This window comes from Mastomys coucha, unplaced genomic scaffold (genome assembly GCF_008632895.1).
Source record: "Mastomys coucha isolate ucsf_1 unplaced genomic scaffold, UCSF_Mcou_1 pScaffold6, whole genome shotgun sequence".
NCBI lineage: Eukaryota > Metazoa > Chordata > Mammalia > Rodentia > Muridae > Mastomys > Mastomys coucha.
The window spans coordinates 101,467,655-101,482,946 of NW_022196912.1; the positions used below are offsets into that span (position 1 = coordinate 101,467,655).

At 48.1% G+C, this 15,292-nt stretch overlaps 1 protein-coding gene across 3 annotated transcripts in view; it reads left to right on the forward strand.

Annotated features, from left to right (window-relative positions):
* The window catches only part of Esrrb (estrogen related receptor beta), a 168,147-nt gene that overhangs the window by 56,706 nt on the left and 96,149 nt on the right, over positions 1 to 15,292 (forward strand). The window contains exon 1 of one of the 3 annotated variants that reach the window (XM_031356915.1): positions 12,535 to 12,908. The exons of the other annotated variants lie outside the window; for them this stretch is intronic. Coding sequence (XP_031212775.1) covers positions 12,859 to 12,908 — 50 coding nt within the window. The 5' untranslated portion in view covers positions 12,535 to 12,858. Of the gene's footprint in view, positions 1 to 12,534; positions 12,909 to 15,292 lie in introns of those variants that run through there. 3 annotated transcript variants of the gene reach the window in all.

Sequence of the window (15,292 nt, forward strand, 5' to 3'; positions counted from 1 at the left end):
GTGCTACCTGCCCTTGCTAAATCTGACTGGAGCCTGTCCTTCCTGTGATCCTGGTTGTGCCAGAACTCTAATTTAGAGTCAAGCTGTCTCTGTGATCCTGTGATTCTGGGATCCTGGGATCCTGGGCTTGTTAGAGCACCTAGGAGTGTGGAGCTTCCTCTGGGTGTTGTGGGACTGGCTGCAGAGCTTGCCCCAAGGTCTGCTCAGGACACTAGCCCAGAGAGACCGGTAGCATTCCATTTCTAACATCTATGTTGGGTGTATCAAAAAACACCTATAAATCCAGGGAAAAAATCTGGTGCCCTCTTCTGGCCATCATGGGCAACTGCACTCACATGCACATACCCACCCAGATACACATGCAAATGTATAATAAAAGCAAATCTTTTAATTAATTATTTTATTTATTTGCATTTCAAATGTTTTCTCCCTTCCCAATCTCCCCTCTGCAAGCCCCCCATCCCCCATCCCCTTTGCCTCTAAGAGGGTACTCACCTACCCACCTACTCATTCCTGCCTCAACCTGCTAGCATACCCATTCTCTGGGGCAACCAGTCTCCCCTCCCATTGATGCCAGATAAAGCTATCCTCTGCTACACATGCAGCTAGAGCAATGAGTACCACCATGTGTACTCTTTGGTTGGTGGTTTAGTTCCTGGGAGCTCGGGGGTTGGTGGGAGGTTGGTTGGTTGATATTGTTGTTCTTCTTATGGGGTTGCAAACCTCTTCAGCTCCTTCTGTCCTTCCTCTAACTCTTCCATTGGGGTCCCAAAGCTCAATCCAATGACTAGCTGTAAGTGTCTGCATCTGTCTTAGTCAGGTGCTGGCAGAGCCTCTCGGAGGACAGCTATACCAGGCTCCTGTCAGCAAGCACTTCTTGGCATCAGCAGTAGTGTTGGGGTTTGGTGTCCATGGATGGGATGGATCCCAAGGTGGGGTGGTCTCTGGGTGGCCTTTCCTTCAGTCTCTGCTCCATTTATAAAAGTAAACCTTAAGGAAACAAATCTAGGAAGAAAAATGAATGAATAGATGAATGAATGAATGACTAAATAAGTGCATGTTAGTAACAAGAGGCTATTGTGATGGCTAAGAGGGGTAAAAGCGCTTGCTGCATGACCCTGGTGAGTTGAGTTTGATGCCTAGGATTCATGGAAAGGTAGATGGGGTGAACTGGTTCTATAAAGTCACCCTTTAACCTCCACACACACGCTGTGGCACATACCTGCCCACACACAATATGGATAAAAATAATATAAATTTAAAAATTAACAATAAGCTTGGTGTGTGGTATGCACCTTTAATCCCAGCATTTAATAAATTGAGGCAAAACGATTATGAGCTCAAGGCCAGCCTGGGTTACCTAGCGAGAATTTACCTGAAAAAAAATTTTTAAATAATTTGATAATGATTGTTTTTTTAAAAAATACTTTTTCTTTGAATCTGAAGACATCAGCATTTGGCTATGAGAAAATAAACTTAAGGACTTAAAGTACTTACTGTTTCTGAATTTTAGATTAGTGATCCCAACATTGAAGAAATTCAGACATCTGCAGGGTGGGGCTCAAACTCAGATTGACAGGGCTCACCCAGCAGATGTGGGCCTGAAGATGTTCAACAGCTGTACCTATAGAGCCCCACCACCACCACCACCTCTTTTGAGGCAGGGTTTTCCTATATAGCTATGACTGTCCTAGAACTCTTGGTATAGACCAGACTGGCCTCAAACTCAGAGGTCTTCCTGCCTCTGCCTCACAAGTGCTGGGATTAAAGGCGTGGACTGCCATGTCTACTTCTGCAGGACCCTTTTAAGAACCACTATCCTGCAGAAGGATCAGAAGTTTGAGTTTATCCTCTGCTACATAATGACTTTGAGGCCATCCTAGGCTAAGGTCTCAAAAAGCAGAAAGAGGAGTAAGAAGGGAATGAGAAGACACACTGCCACCACCATCTATCATCCCTGGCGGGGTGGGCATTGCTGATGTGTACCGAGACGTGCTCCTCCTCTGCGAGACTATAACTGCCACCGGGTCTTGGTGAGAGGATTACCCACTGTTCTAGAAGCTGTCAACGCCTTTAATCCCAGCACTCAGAGGCAGAGGCAGGAGGATCTCTGTGAGTTTGAGGCCAGCCTGGTCTACTCAGTAAGTTCAGGGCATCCAGGGCTATGTAATGGGATTCTGATTCAAAACAAAACCAACAGAGGCTAGCAGCGCCTGTGATCATCCGGCCTATGATCAGCACAGGATTAATTTATGTTGATGGCCTTATTCATGAATGTACTTCAAGCCCAGCCATGGAGATGATATCAGTGTGATGCTGAATAGATGGAAAACAAAAGAAAAAAAAAACCTAGAAAACAAAAACCCCCCACATATTAGCAACAATGATGGGGGTGGTTCCCAGACTGAGTGGAAATGGAGGGGTCCATTTTTTTCCTTCTTGTCTGAACCTGGATGGCTACTTTTTGGCTGCTTGATGTATCAGGGTCCTAGGTTCAGTTTCAGTGGAAGGCAGCTATTCAGGGCTTTCTTTTAAAGTCTCAAAACCAGTGCTCTCAAATGGTGTTTCTGCAACCCCACAGGCAAAAACATGTCTGCTAGTGGCACGTCTGTTTTCTGTGGATTGAAGACATCAAGAGCTATGAAGGAATCAAGACACCATAGAACCCCATACGCTAGCTCATCCTTTGCTGTTGGGAGCCAGGAAACACTCTCTATACTGGAATCAATAAGTTAGCCAGGACCCACAGGATTAAAGGAAATGTGCTCTGGTTGGTGTTGGAAGAAACAGGAAAATAAAGCCACCAGTTTGTGCTTGAATAGCCTTTCACGTTGGAAAAGTGAAGAGCATGAACTCATGAACTCATTCCTTTTGTAATCCTAGGACCTACACTAGCGTCAGGAGATAACCTCTTGGGTAGCACTTCTTGGGCATCTGAGCCGACAGTTGTGAAAGCATCCATTAGGCTTAGAAGGTGTTTGAGCTGCCCCAACCAAGCACACTGACCCTGATGGGAAGCTTTGGCTTGGCAATAGAAGGCCTTCTTTTTCATCACCTCCTCTGTCTTTTTCCGGCAGCACTTCACTTTCTCTGGGTCATGGAAAGTAAAAATATACCCTCTGGCTTCCATCCATAACTGGTTTGTCCCTTCCCCAACACCACATTCTTTCTCAGATGTTCTCCCCTTTCGGCTGAGGGCAAGCCTCATTCTAATTTGAAAGAACTCTGCAGTAAGAGCTGGGTGTGTTCTCTTAAACTCACGTGCCACGGGGATAAGTCTGGTCCACAACGGCCTCCCAACAGGCTGTTTTGCTAAAGCCCTGACATAAATCTGTTGGTTGTACGAAGCATAAATTTTCCATTATGCATTGTGATCAGATTCCCAAGCTAGCCCCGAAAGCCACTAGTATTGACTCTGATGAAGGTAGCAGGGTAACAGAGAGTAAGCTTGGGGTAGATTTTGACTTCGTTTTTAACTTTAGATTTCTTCTGGCCCTAAGCAATGTACGTACCTGCAGACCTTCAGTTCCCTCCTTAGGCAGTAAGAGGAGGGGCAGGGGTACCCATACCAACTGCGGAGTGTCTTGCTTACTCTGTGGTAAGAATAAACTGCAGGACAGTGTCTAGTGGCCAGTACTGAGTGAACACTCAGAAATGCTGGTTTGCACATCTCCAGCTCACTGAGCCAGAAAATACAGCATGATTAGTACACTCCTTGTTGTGGCTTGAAAATGAATAACAGCGAAAATGAATTTTTATGGTGGGCTTGAATGAGAATGGTTCATATATTTGAAAGTTTAGTCACCAGCTAGTGGAACTGTTTGGAAAGAATTAGGAGGTGTGGTCTTGTTGGATGTGTGGGCTTTGAAGTTTCTAAAGCCCATGCCAGGCACAGTCGCTCTCTCTCTCTCTCTCTCTCTCTCTCTCTCTCTCTCTCTCTCTCTCTCTCTCTCTCTCTCTCTTTCTCTCTCTGCCTGCTGCCTGCGGATCAGAATGTAAAGCTTTCAACTACTGCTCAAGCTCCACACCTGTCTGCTTCCTGCCATGATGATCATAACCCTCTGAAACAGTCAGCAGATCCCCAATGAAATGCTTTCTCTCAGAAGAATGTATAAGAATGGTGTCACTTTGAAACAATACTTAAGGCACAGGCCCAAACAGAAAGTCCACCATAGGACTAGGAGATGGTCGGTCTTAAATCCAGCACTTGAGAGGTGGAAGTAGAAGGATCAGGAGTTCAGGGCCGTCCTTGGCTATCTAAAGGGTTTAAGGCCAGTTTAGTACATGAGACTAACAGTGTGGCTGTGTGGTGAAAGAAGGGAGGGAGGGAGAGAAGGATAAGTGAAGGGAGGGAGAGAAAGAGGGAGGGAGAAAGGGAAGGAGGAAGAAAATAGAAAGTCTTCATTGGTGATATGTGACAAAAGGCAGAATTATTCAGTTAGGAAAAATGGTTAGAGGGGCAGATCATGACAGCTCTGTGAGCAACTCTGGGCCCTTTCGGTGCCTTGGAGATGACCGTGGTTTATCTATGGGAAGAAGTTCTCAGAACTCACTGTGATATCTCCTGGTGGAATCCTTTGGAGGTGGAGGCAGGATGATTGGGAGTTTAAGGCGAGAGCCAGACAACTGGCTCACTTGCTAACGGCACTTGCTATCATGCCCGGAAACACTAGGGCCAGTGCTGGGAATCCACATGGTGGGAGGAAAGAACCAACTCCCAAAAGTTGTCCTCAGATGTCTGCGTGCACAGTGCAGCATGTGTGTGTGCCAGCAACAGCAGCCTCTGCATGCAAAATGCAGCATGTGTGCACGCCAGCAACTGCAGCCTCTGCATGCACAACGCAGCATGTGTGCACGCCAGCAACTGCAGCCTCTGCATGCACAATGCAGCAGGTGTATGCACCTTCAACTGCAGCAATTGCTTAGGACTTTGGCCAACGAAAGACTTTCTTGGGAGGAGTATTTTTTTTTTTATCAGTAGTTTTGATTTGCTGGAGAAAATGCTATTTATTAAAAAGCAACCCAATGTTTAGCCCATTTTATTTTTATTTGTGTCCATATAAACTAGAGTCCTATTTATACTTGCCGACATGGTGGTCTGATCCCATCACCTGCCCATGATACACCACCAGCTGTGGGAGACTCTACCAGAGTTCCCTACCCAAGAACCATCTCTGCTTTCATCAAGATAACTGAATACCTTGGTTTTAAGCATTCATGTGTTCTAAAACCAAGCCTTTACCTCCTGTGAGTAAATACACTTTTCAGGTAGCCATGACAGGACAGTTCTTCATTGGCAGTGATTGATTGAAAGGTGAGCATGTGACTGAATTCTGGCCACAAGGAGTGAGCACACTGGTGTGGTAGCATACACTTATAATCTAGGCACTGAAAAAGCGAGCAAATAGTTCTGGGCCAACCTGAGCTACATAGCAAGACTGTGTCTCAGAAGGATAAGGGTAGGCTGGAGAGATGGCTCAGCGGTTAAGAGAACTGACTGCTCTTCCAAGGGTCCTGAGTTCAAATCCCAGCAACCACATGGTGGCTCACAACCATCTGTAATGAGATCCGATGCCCTTTTCTGGTGTGTCTGAAGACAGTTACAGTGTACTTACATATAATAAATAAATAAACCTTTAAAAAAGAAAAAAGAAGAAGAAGAAGGGCTTGAAGGCATACCACACTGGTACAATGCTTGTCTAGTGTACAAGACCCTGAGTTGCATCCCCTGGAAAGCAAGCACGAAGATGAATCTCCTGGGATAGGAGTAGAGAACTCCTGGGGGGGGGGGAATTCTGTCTGGACCAAATACAAGTCAAACTAAGCAGAGTAAACCAGAGCAAGGAGAAGCAGCATTTGCCTCAACACAGGCAGGTGGGCACTCAGCCCTTCCTCAGAGTCTACACAGTGGGCAAGGAAGTGATTCAGGACCACAAGGACCGCCCTTCACCGATAGCCCCTCCCCACCCAAAAAGGCCTAAAGGGTAACAGGAGCTTTAAGTACGAAGTCACAGACCCAGGCAGTTTGGTTTTGTCTTAGCCCTGGTACTTCCGCACTTGTAATACCAGCATTCAGGAGCAGGAGGCTTTCCCCAAGCTTGAAGACCAACCTGGTCTACATAGCAATGTCCTGGCCAGCCAGAACCATGCAGTAAGACTTTGTCTAAAACAAATCAGAAAACTAGAACAAAAGGGGAGAAGAGAGACCCTACCTCAAAGCCATCCACAGAGGGGAGCCAAAAGGACAGAGTTTGGGGAACTCTGGAGACAGCTGCCGATGAGAGAAAGCAGGGACCAGTCAGTGAGTCTGGGACCCCAACATCTGTGCTTCCATAGGCCAGAGAGCCCGGTCCTCCTGTCCCAGGTTTGTCCCTTTCTCTCTGGGGTTTGCATGCCCTCCACAATGCTGCTGACACCTCCTTTCTCCAAGTCCCTTCATTGCCAGGTTTGCAGTTGTCTTTCAGAGCAAGTCCCTGGGGTTGAGTATAAACCTCACCCGTGCCTTCAGTCAGCAGGTGTAAAGAGGAATTACTGCTGCTCCCTGCTCGGCTGGGCCTGGCGGAATTACCCCAAAGCCGTGTTTATCATGCCATTGAACCTTGTGCCCGTGTTTAATGTGCTATCTACGCTGACCCCAGGTGTCTCTCTGCTTCGCTGCTCTTTCCCGCAGCCATCCTACAGTCTGTGGCTCGGAGGGTCATCCCTGACAAGTGTATTACTGGTGTTTATCTGTATTAAATCTTGGATCGGTGACTGCCTTTTTGCCCATCTTTCTAAACTCACTTTGGTTCTCCTGCAGCCACGCTCTTTGCCTTGTCATTTCCTCCTAAGTCAGGAATCTATTGTGGTCTCGGGTTTCCAGGTGCTCATGAAGAAGAAAGATGCTATGGATGGCCCTGCCTGCGAAGGTCCAGCCTTCATCTGGAGTTGCTACTGACCCATTCATAATTGCATCATTGAGAGCAGTGGGGGAGCTCACCAAGGGGATTGGCTTAATTACATCATACATCTGTAAAGGCAGTGGTGGGCCTGAGTTTGCTCCTATCAGAGATCTACTGAAGGCTATCTTCTTCACCATATCTTGCATAGGTGTAGCATGTTACACTTCACAAAACCTTCCCATTTTTCCCCTAAAGACTTTACCCCATATCACTCTCTGTAAAACATTCCGAGGGAGCTTTTTATTTAACTGCATCATTAGGAAATCAAAACACGTTACACCATCCCTAGTTGATCGTGGCCATCTATTTGGTTTGTGTTTTCATCTTGTCTTGTTGATTTGTTTTTGGCTCAAAATTCACAGTTCCCTGGCCTCAGTTGCCCACTGGCTGGAATCTTGAATATGTGCTGCTACACCTACTCAAAAGTCTCCAATTTTGATTTTCCTTTTTTCTTGCTATGTAGCCCTGGCCTGAATTCATCCCAGTTTTGAATTCTGGTGTCAGTGCTGAGACAGGTTCAACTGGCACAAGATTTTCCTCTTACTTGATAATAACATTTCAATGTTAGGGTTTAATTTCCCCTCAAATTTCATGTATTTTATGTTTTATTTAAAATAGTTATACTTGAGACTAGAAATGTAAATTGTGTGTGTGTGTGTGTGTGTGTGTGTGTGTATTTGTGTGGTGGCTCAGTGGGTAAAGGTACCTGCCACCAAGCCCAATAACTTGTGTTTGATTCCTGGGCCCCACTTGTTAAAAGGCAAAAACTAACTCTTAGGACTTGTCCTCTGACATCTTGTCTTCTGCACAGGACCTACAGGAAGAACCAATCTGTGTGCTAAGGAGGGAGCTTTAATATACTATTCAGCTGCCCTAGGAAGCATGAGGTCTTTGGCGTGTATGATGAGGAGGCAGGGAACAGAGTTTTGACCTCCACATATACCCCATGGCATACATGTATGCACACACACACACACACACACACACACACACACACACACACACATGGAATTTTTTTTAAAAAAGAAATGTAAATGCAGTCCAATTTTCCATTTTCTTTGTGGCCAGAGGATTTTGACAGCAGGACATTTGTAGTTAAACTATCATCGGTTGAGAAGTTTTTCTTTACCAATAAGACTTGAGATGAATTGCTTATACTATCATTTCTAGTCAAGGATGTTTTGTGCTCAAATTGATGTCAGAGTCACAAGAAATTGGATGATAAATTAATATGTGACACAGACAAAAATAAGGTCAAGTTTCTTTGTTATAAGAAAAAAAAAAAAACAAACCCAGAATGCACTGTAATGGAAAATACTTAATTAGATCATTCATCCAGTCAATAGCTCGTTCAATGCCGCTTAGCTACCAGGTACTGTCAAGGCACGGTTTTCCTTCTTGTTCTTCTTCCTCTCCCTCACTTCTCTGTCTCTTCTCTCTTTGTGTCCTGCCAACACTTCTTTTCCTCCCCCAGAACTTCATCAACAATGCTATTACAGCCATGATGCCCTCTGATTGTCCTGGCGATAGGGAGGAAGGAAGGAAAATCTTCATTTCTCACTTTTCTGGTCCTTCATTCTCCCTACTGGCTTCTGTTGTCTTCTGCACTGGACCTACAGGAAGAACCAATCCGTATGCTAAACATGGAGCTTTAATGTACTATTCAGCTGTGTTGGTGAGCATGAGATCTTTGGGGTGTGTAATGACAGGGCAGGTAACAGAGTTTTGAAATATCTGGATATTCTTACAAGACCCTTGGTATAGATTTCAGATAGTAGTATTTAGCCAGAACCCTAGCATTTATCCACTCAAGATCCCCCCCCCCTTCATAGTTTTTGGTGTTATGGTGACAGTGCTAATAGAACACAAGCTTTCTAGCCCCAATAATGGCCCATTAGAGCTTCAGGAAAAGCCATCATGTTTCTGTAACATTTATCTGTCAGCAGGAGACTATTACAGAGCACAAACTCACATTGTATTAGTGTTATCAGTTCCTTATGATCCTTGGCACAAGTGCCAGCCAATGGGCTGGCAGTCTGCTGGCCCCCACTAGATGATATAACTCCATACCCAGATTCAAGCATATGAGAAAGCAGCAGATCTGCAGAGGTGTGTGGCTGGGGACATTCCTCCAGCCTGGAGCCCATGACACACGGTCCTCAGAGATGCTCAGGCTAAGGTCACTGTCTTGGTCAGGCCTGCTTTAGTCACTGTAGACTGTCCATGGATGCCCTCCCAGGATCTGCCTTCTCCGGTCCCCACTGTGGGCTGGAGCAGAGTTGGTTTGGGCTTATGATCCAAACATTTCCATGGAGTCAGCCTCTTCTGCCGGGACTGGTGGTAAGAAATGCGTCTACACGTTGGGGGTTTCCCCACAGCCTTGTTCTCTCTTGCACCCTTGACTTCAGGAGATGTGGGAGTGGGTGAGGGATGGCAGAACCAAACTTCGAGCCCTAACATCCATTGAATTCAATGACCAGAGGTTAGATTTCCTAAAACTGCCGGTGGGTGGGTCTTATTCATCGATGAGACCACCAAGTCTTCTGGGGAGGGGGAGACCGAACTGGGTCCACTAGTTCCACTATGAGATACATACGATGTCCTTTAGCAGTTGATCCTAGAGCATATGGGAGGAGGAAATTATGGAGCTTGCCAGACATTTCTTAACGACCACCTTGTTTGTGGAAAATAGAAGACTGGTTTGGGAAGGCTGCCCCAAAGGATGGAGGGTAAAATTGAGACTGGGCTCTGAAGGAACAACCTTTGTCCCACACCAGGGACAAAGGTTGCTGTGCTTGGAGTGGTTGCAAAGGTGGCAAAAGACCCAGGCACAGACATTATTGCAACACTTATGGATGGAGTCCAGGTATGTTGGGACTAGCAGACGATCGGACCAAGTGGACCTATGTCTGATTGGATCCATGGCCTACTTGGAGCTTTTTAATCCAAAGGGAAGTATGGGATTTTGGAGCAGTGTAGGCTGTGTTGAATGCTCATGGTTGTAGACAGTGTATTAGGGCAGGAGAGCAGGTCATGAAATTGGCGCTCATCAATCAGCAATCCCCTTTGCCCTCTCAGGAGTCCATCATGATGTAATTATGAGGTGGACACAGATGCCCAGACCTCAGTGTGTCTAGGTACAGAATGTACCCAGAGGCTCAGATGCCCAGACCCCAGTGTAATACACCCAGAATACACCCAGAGGCTCATACTACTGACCTCACAACTTCTGAAAGAACTTGTGCTCAAGGAAGGAGGAAGCAGAGAAAGGCGGGAGACCCATCTGTGAACATTAAGAAGTGGTTTTAAGCAGAAATCCAGACCCCGCTGGCATACTTCACCAGTATTTGGAGTATGACCTGGAGAAGGACAATTCAGCACACAGGGAAGTGCACGAATCTCTCCATTTATCAAACCTGATGAGAGTTCTAAATGCAGGTGCTTCTCAGCTCAGGATGGGGTTACATCTCCATCAACCTATCATGAATCGAAACGATCGTAGGTTGGAAAGGCATTGAACATACCCATCTTAGTGAACCTTGTGGCAAAACTACACAGTGCACTACACCCCTCACCCCCATGTTTTGGGGCTGAGTAGGGGTGGTAGCTGTCACTGCCTAGCATATCGAGCCAGTATGGCACACATCTGGAGAAAGGATTTCCCCCCCAAAAGATCTTGCTGTGTAACCTTTGTCCATGAGCTGCTCTTCACAAGGCATTGCTGGGTACAGGATGCTGGAATTCTCCAGTGAACATCAAACACACACACACACACACACACACACACACACACACACACACACACACACACACAGTCGCTCCTTTCATGAGACTTCCAATCTATTGAGGAGGGGCGGTACTTCTCACATCAATAAAGTTGTGATTGCTAACTGTGTTAAGCAACTTGAAACAATGTGACTGGCAGAAGATGTGGGTGCTCTCTGGAAGGGATAGAGGGATCTTCTAGATGGCAGCTATAGTGACTGGGCTGTAGAGGAGTGCAGAGACACCTACAGCATCCTGCCATGTGTCCATGGCCATACAGGCCAAAGAGCAGACTTCATTCCTCAATGAACAGTCAGGAATTGCGCATTTTCAAAGCCCTGCCAAGCCCCATGTGTGCCTGGGGACAGAAAGAATTCAGAGAAGCCCAGCCATGAGGCCTTCACGAGAGATGGGGGTCATGTGGAAACCAACTCAAGGACAATACCTCTGCGTCGTTTTGTGTCTAATAAAATACCCACTGGATTTTGTTTTTCTGCTTGTTTTACTTTGTTTTAATGATGCAGGTCTGCTGGGGGTCTGTTGATCGAGCAAACATCCCTGTCCATCTCTTGATAGGATGCCTCAGGACCACTCCACTTCAGTACATGGGAACAGTATCAGCTTCCCTCCCCAGCCTTGACTCCTGCATTTGTTCAAGTCAAGCCCTTGAAGCCAGTGCCTACCCCCCAAGTCCCTCCTGAGGCTCTCAGCACCCGCCCTCCCAGCTTTATTCCCCAAACACACAGCACTGCCTACAGGTGCACTCGGCTTAGACATTATTTTGGTGATAAAATTATGTCTCCCCCCCCACACACACACTGTTCATTGTCTTTTGTAGAAAATAAGGTAATACTCTCTCCTGGGGGCTTTTCCTCCCCCTTTTAAATAATTCTGTATCCACACCAGCACACATAATCAAATTGATTATTATCCCTGTGGCAGGCGCATCCCCAAGGTGAAAAGCCCCACAAGAAGAGTTGAGACTTGACTTATGGCTCATTTTGGTACAGTGGCAGCCCATAATGTTCTGGTTCATAGAGGGAGAGGCCGACAGGGATGCAGGTGCGTTGATAGCTGGCAATTCAGGTGTGCGTTTGACAGTGTCAACGAGTGCCTCAGAGAAGCTGTGACAGGTAAGTTGGAGGTTTAAAAGCACAATTGTGTTTTTCCCAAGCAGACGGGGATTTATGCCTGGAGCCTGGGGGCCCGAGTGCACTGTTGAGATTTGCCAATGGGCGAAGCCTGACTTTTGTCGTCTCGAGGCATTTTTATGGACACACACCTTGCATCGAGCCACAAGCCAGCTGTTCAAAGCAGACTGGCCCAGGTGATAGGAGCGGGGGAAGGGAATCTCTCTCTCTCCTCTGGCTGGCTGCACCTCACCTGCTGCCCTGACCCTTAAAAGCGAGGTTAGATCCTGCGGATTTCTAAGCCACTGGCCGCTTCTCCGTGGTGGCGATGGTGCGGAATGTGACTCGTTTTTAATTTGGAGAACAAACCTATTCCAAGAGACTCAGAGGGGTTTTGCCAAGCCTGTGGGTTCATAGAGCTGTGAGCCGGTGTTGGGGGTGGGGGTGCGGGGGGTGCATGTATTAGCACCCTCCCTTCCAACAGTCCCACCAAGCAGTTTGACTTCCCCTCTGCTTTGCAGCTGCAAAAGCAAGAACCGCAAGCTTTAGGACTCTAAAATCCAGCCTTCCTACTCCACAGGAGGTGGGGACCTTGCTTGCCCGCGGGAGTGCCCTATTCCATTGAAGTCTCTCGGGCTGGCCCCCCTTCCCCCACCCCAGCTCGATTCTGTCACTTTAAGTCCAGCCCCTGAGAGATAGCCAATAGGAGCCAAATCATACATCAGTCTCTCAGCCTTAAAGCTACAGTAGGGTTAGTGGGCTCCAAGTGTCGGGCGCCCCAGCCTCCTCCACGGCATCGCGTCCCCTCTGCCCGTTCGCAGAGCGCGCGGATGAGTGGGAGCGCGGAGCTGCGCGCGGCTCTCTGCCTCCGGCTCTCCCGCCGCGGCCGCGTCCTCCCACTCCGCCTTCTCGCGCTCACGGTGCCCGGCCGGGACTCGCACCTCGCCTGTGCCCTTCACTCGTCTTCCGCGTGATTTCCCCGCCGCCTTTCTCCTCCAACTGGGAATGCTAAAACGGGACTGATGGACGTGTCCGAACTCTGCATCCCGGACCCCCTCGGCTACCACAACCAGTAGGTGCCTTACTTTCCCGTCTGTCTGTGTCTGTCTGTCTGTCTGTCCGTCTGCCCATCCAAGTGTCTCTATCCTGGATGTCGCAGTTCTTCTTCTACACATTCCTGAAGTGGCAGGGACCTAGGAGGGGCACTCCGGACGTAGATGGGGGCAAACCGCACACTTGTCCGGGTTTCTTAAGCCCTCCTCTTAACTTTTCCCGCATCATCTTTCATGAGCCCTTACTTTTAGACAACAGTGGCGCTTTCTCGCTCACTCTGAATTTGCTCCACGGTGACAAATATCACCATTTCCGTGACGGGCAGGCGGAAGCCCAGAACAGGTGCGGGAAAGTGACCGCAAGGGTGTCCTGTCCCGCCTTGGAATCCTCCCCACCGGCGCTTTGATTTCCATCCTGGGTACCCAAAAATGACTTCAGCCAGGGGCATAAAAATCAGGTGTGCTGGCGCCTGTGAGGGGGAACTGCAGACGACCAACGTCGTGCGGCCGCGGGGGTCCCAGCGGGACGCGCTCGGTGTGGCGGTCCTCAAGAGTCCCTGGGGTGCGGCAGGGCCCGGAGCGCTGCGCTCTGCACGTTCTGCTTGGGGACCCGTGTCCCGCCGCCGGGAGCCGGGTGGCCCGCTCTGTGCTGCGGAGGTGAAGTCGGTTTGACGTTCGGGGCAACGTGTCGGATGCTGTTTCTCTGCCGCGGGCTGAGCAGCGCCAGAACGTGGGTTAAGCGAGCTACACGGGTGGCTGAGGCTGCGGGGACAGGACGCGACTCTCCATAGCTTCGGAGTCTTGGGACAGTTTTCCGAGCGTACTGGGTGGGAAGGGGAGAACTGACCACAAGCCTCAACTATCGCAGTTCAACAGGAGCCACCCGCGCTCTCACCTGCCAGGGTCTCCCTTCTGGCCCTCCGCGTCCCATCGCGCGTCGGTGGCACTCGGAGCGTTCGTTCATTGTGCCGTCCTGGAAAGGGTCCTCCGCAGACTTAATAATTAAGATAAAAAAGAATCTAATGAAAACTCTAGCTTCTCACCGGTAGCTTTCCTAAGTAACTTTGTGTTTTTCTTTTCTCCACCCCAAACGCCCCTCTCTTTTTTTCCCCTTCTTTCCCCCCCTTTTTTCCTGAAAGAAACGTACAGACTCAGGTTTTCTTCCCTAACACGGTTCTTTTCTTTCCACACCACCCATCCCTTCCTCTCACCATCCCGCCAAAGAACTTTGGAGACAGCTCTAAGATAAAGGCTGTGTGTGGATCACCTCTGGTTAGGTGAAGTTTCGAACCCTCCACCTTGCCCCAGAGACTACTTCCACTTACCCCGGCCAGTCCGAGGAGGCTAGTTAGCAGCGCTGCTGCTATGCTAGTAGCCCCACCCTCACCCCAAACAGTGACCCTTTCGCTTAGAGTCTCCGGATTTTCCCTCCTGGCAAAGAGTCCTCTTAGGTACCTGCAGAATTTAAACGGAGGTTCGGAAGAAGGTATTGAGGGAGAGGAAAGCGGCCCTTAATTATAATGGATTCTGATTTCCATCAGCTTGAAAAGTGGCTTTTCAATTCTCTTTCAAGGTTATGCTGCTCCTGGGACTGCCGGGGTGGGAGTAGGGGGTCTTTGCTTTCAGGGTCCTCCCCACAGGAGTATGAGAGTCTCGGGAACCCCTGGGGAAGAAGAAGGTTAGGGGTGTGGGCTGTAATGCTTGTTGGACATTTCCTCACATAAAATTACCAAGTACGTCAAATATTGGATATTTAAATTATTTAGACTCCTTTTCTCCGGAGGTGACTTCTTCCCTTGAGCCTGAAATATCTCTGTGTTTGTCCCTAGCTCAAGTCATCATCGATCAATATGAGAATGTGTATGCGTGCAGGGGCCGGAATGTGTGCATTGATAGTGTCGAGCAGACCCCCAGAAGGCCTGATTTCAGTTTGAGGAGAAATGTGGATTAAGAGGAGACTCTCAGGGAGGCAACAAACAGGACGATGGAGCCAAGGTCTTAGAGGTGTAAAGCGAAACTCATTTAGAAAGTAAGCCTGGCAGTGGTGTGGATTCTCTCCCCTTTCTGGCTCATTTCTTTCCCTTTTTTTTCCCTCTTCAAAATAATAATAACAATAACAATAGCCTCTCCATCCATGAGCCATGAGTGACAAAAGTTAAAAGTATGCGTGCTTTTTTTTTTTTTTTAAAAAAACCCAGGACCTTCCGAGCTGCAGCTTTAAGCTATAACCAGTAGTAGTTCATTTGCAGGTGTTTGCCAAAGCTATGGTTTGCATTTGCCTTGGTACAGAGGTGCCAGGTGCCGGGGCATAACCGTGAGCAGGTGGAGAACAGAGGCCAGTGTGCAGGGGAGGCAGGTAGCTTTGGATCCTCCTCTAGCAAAGTAACAAAATGGGGGGGGGGGG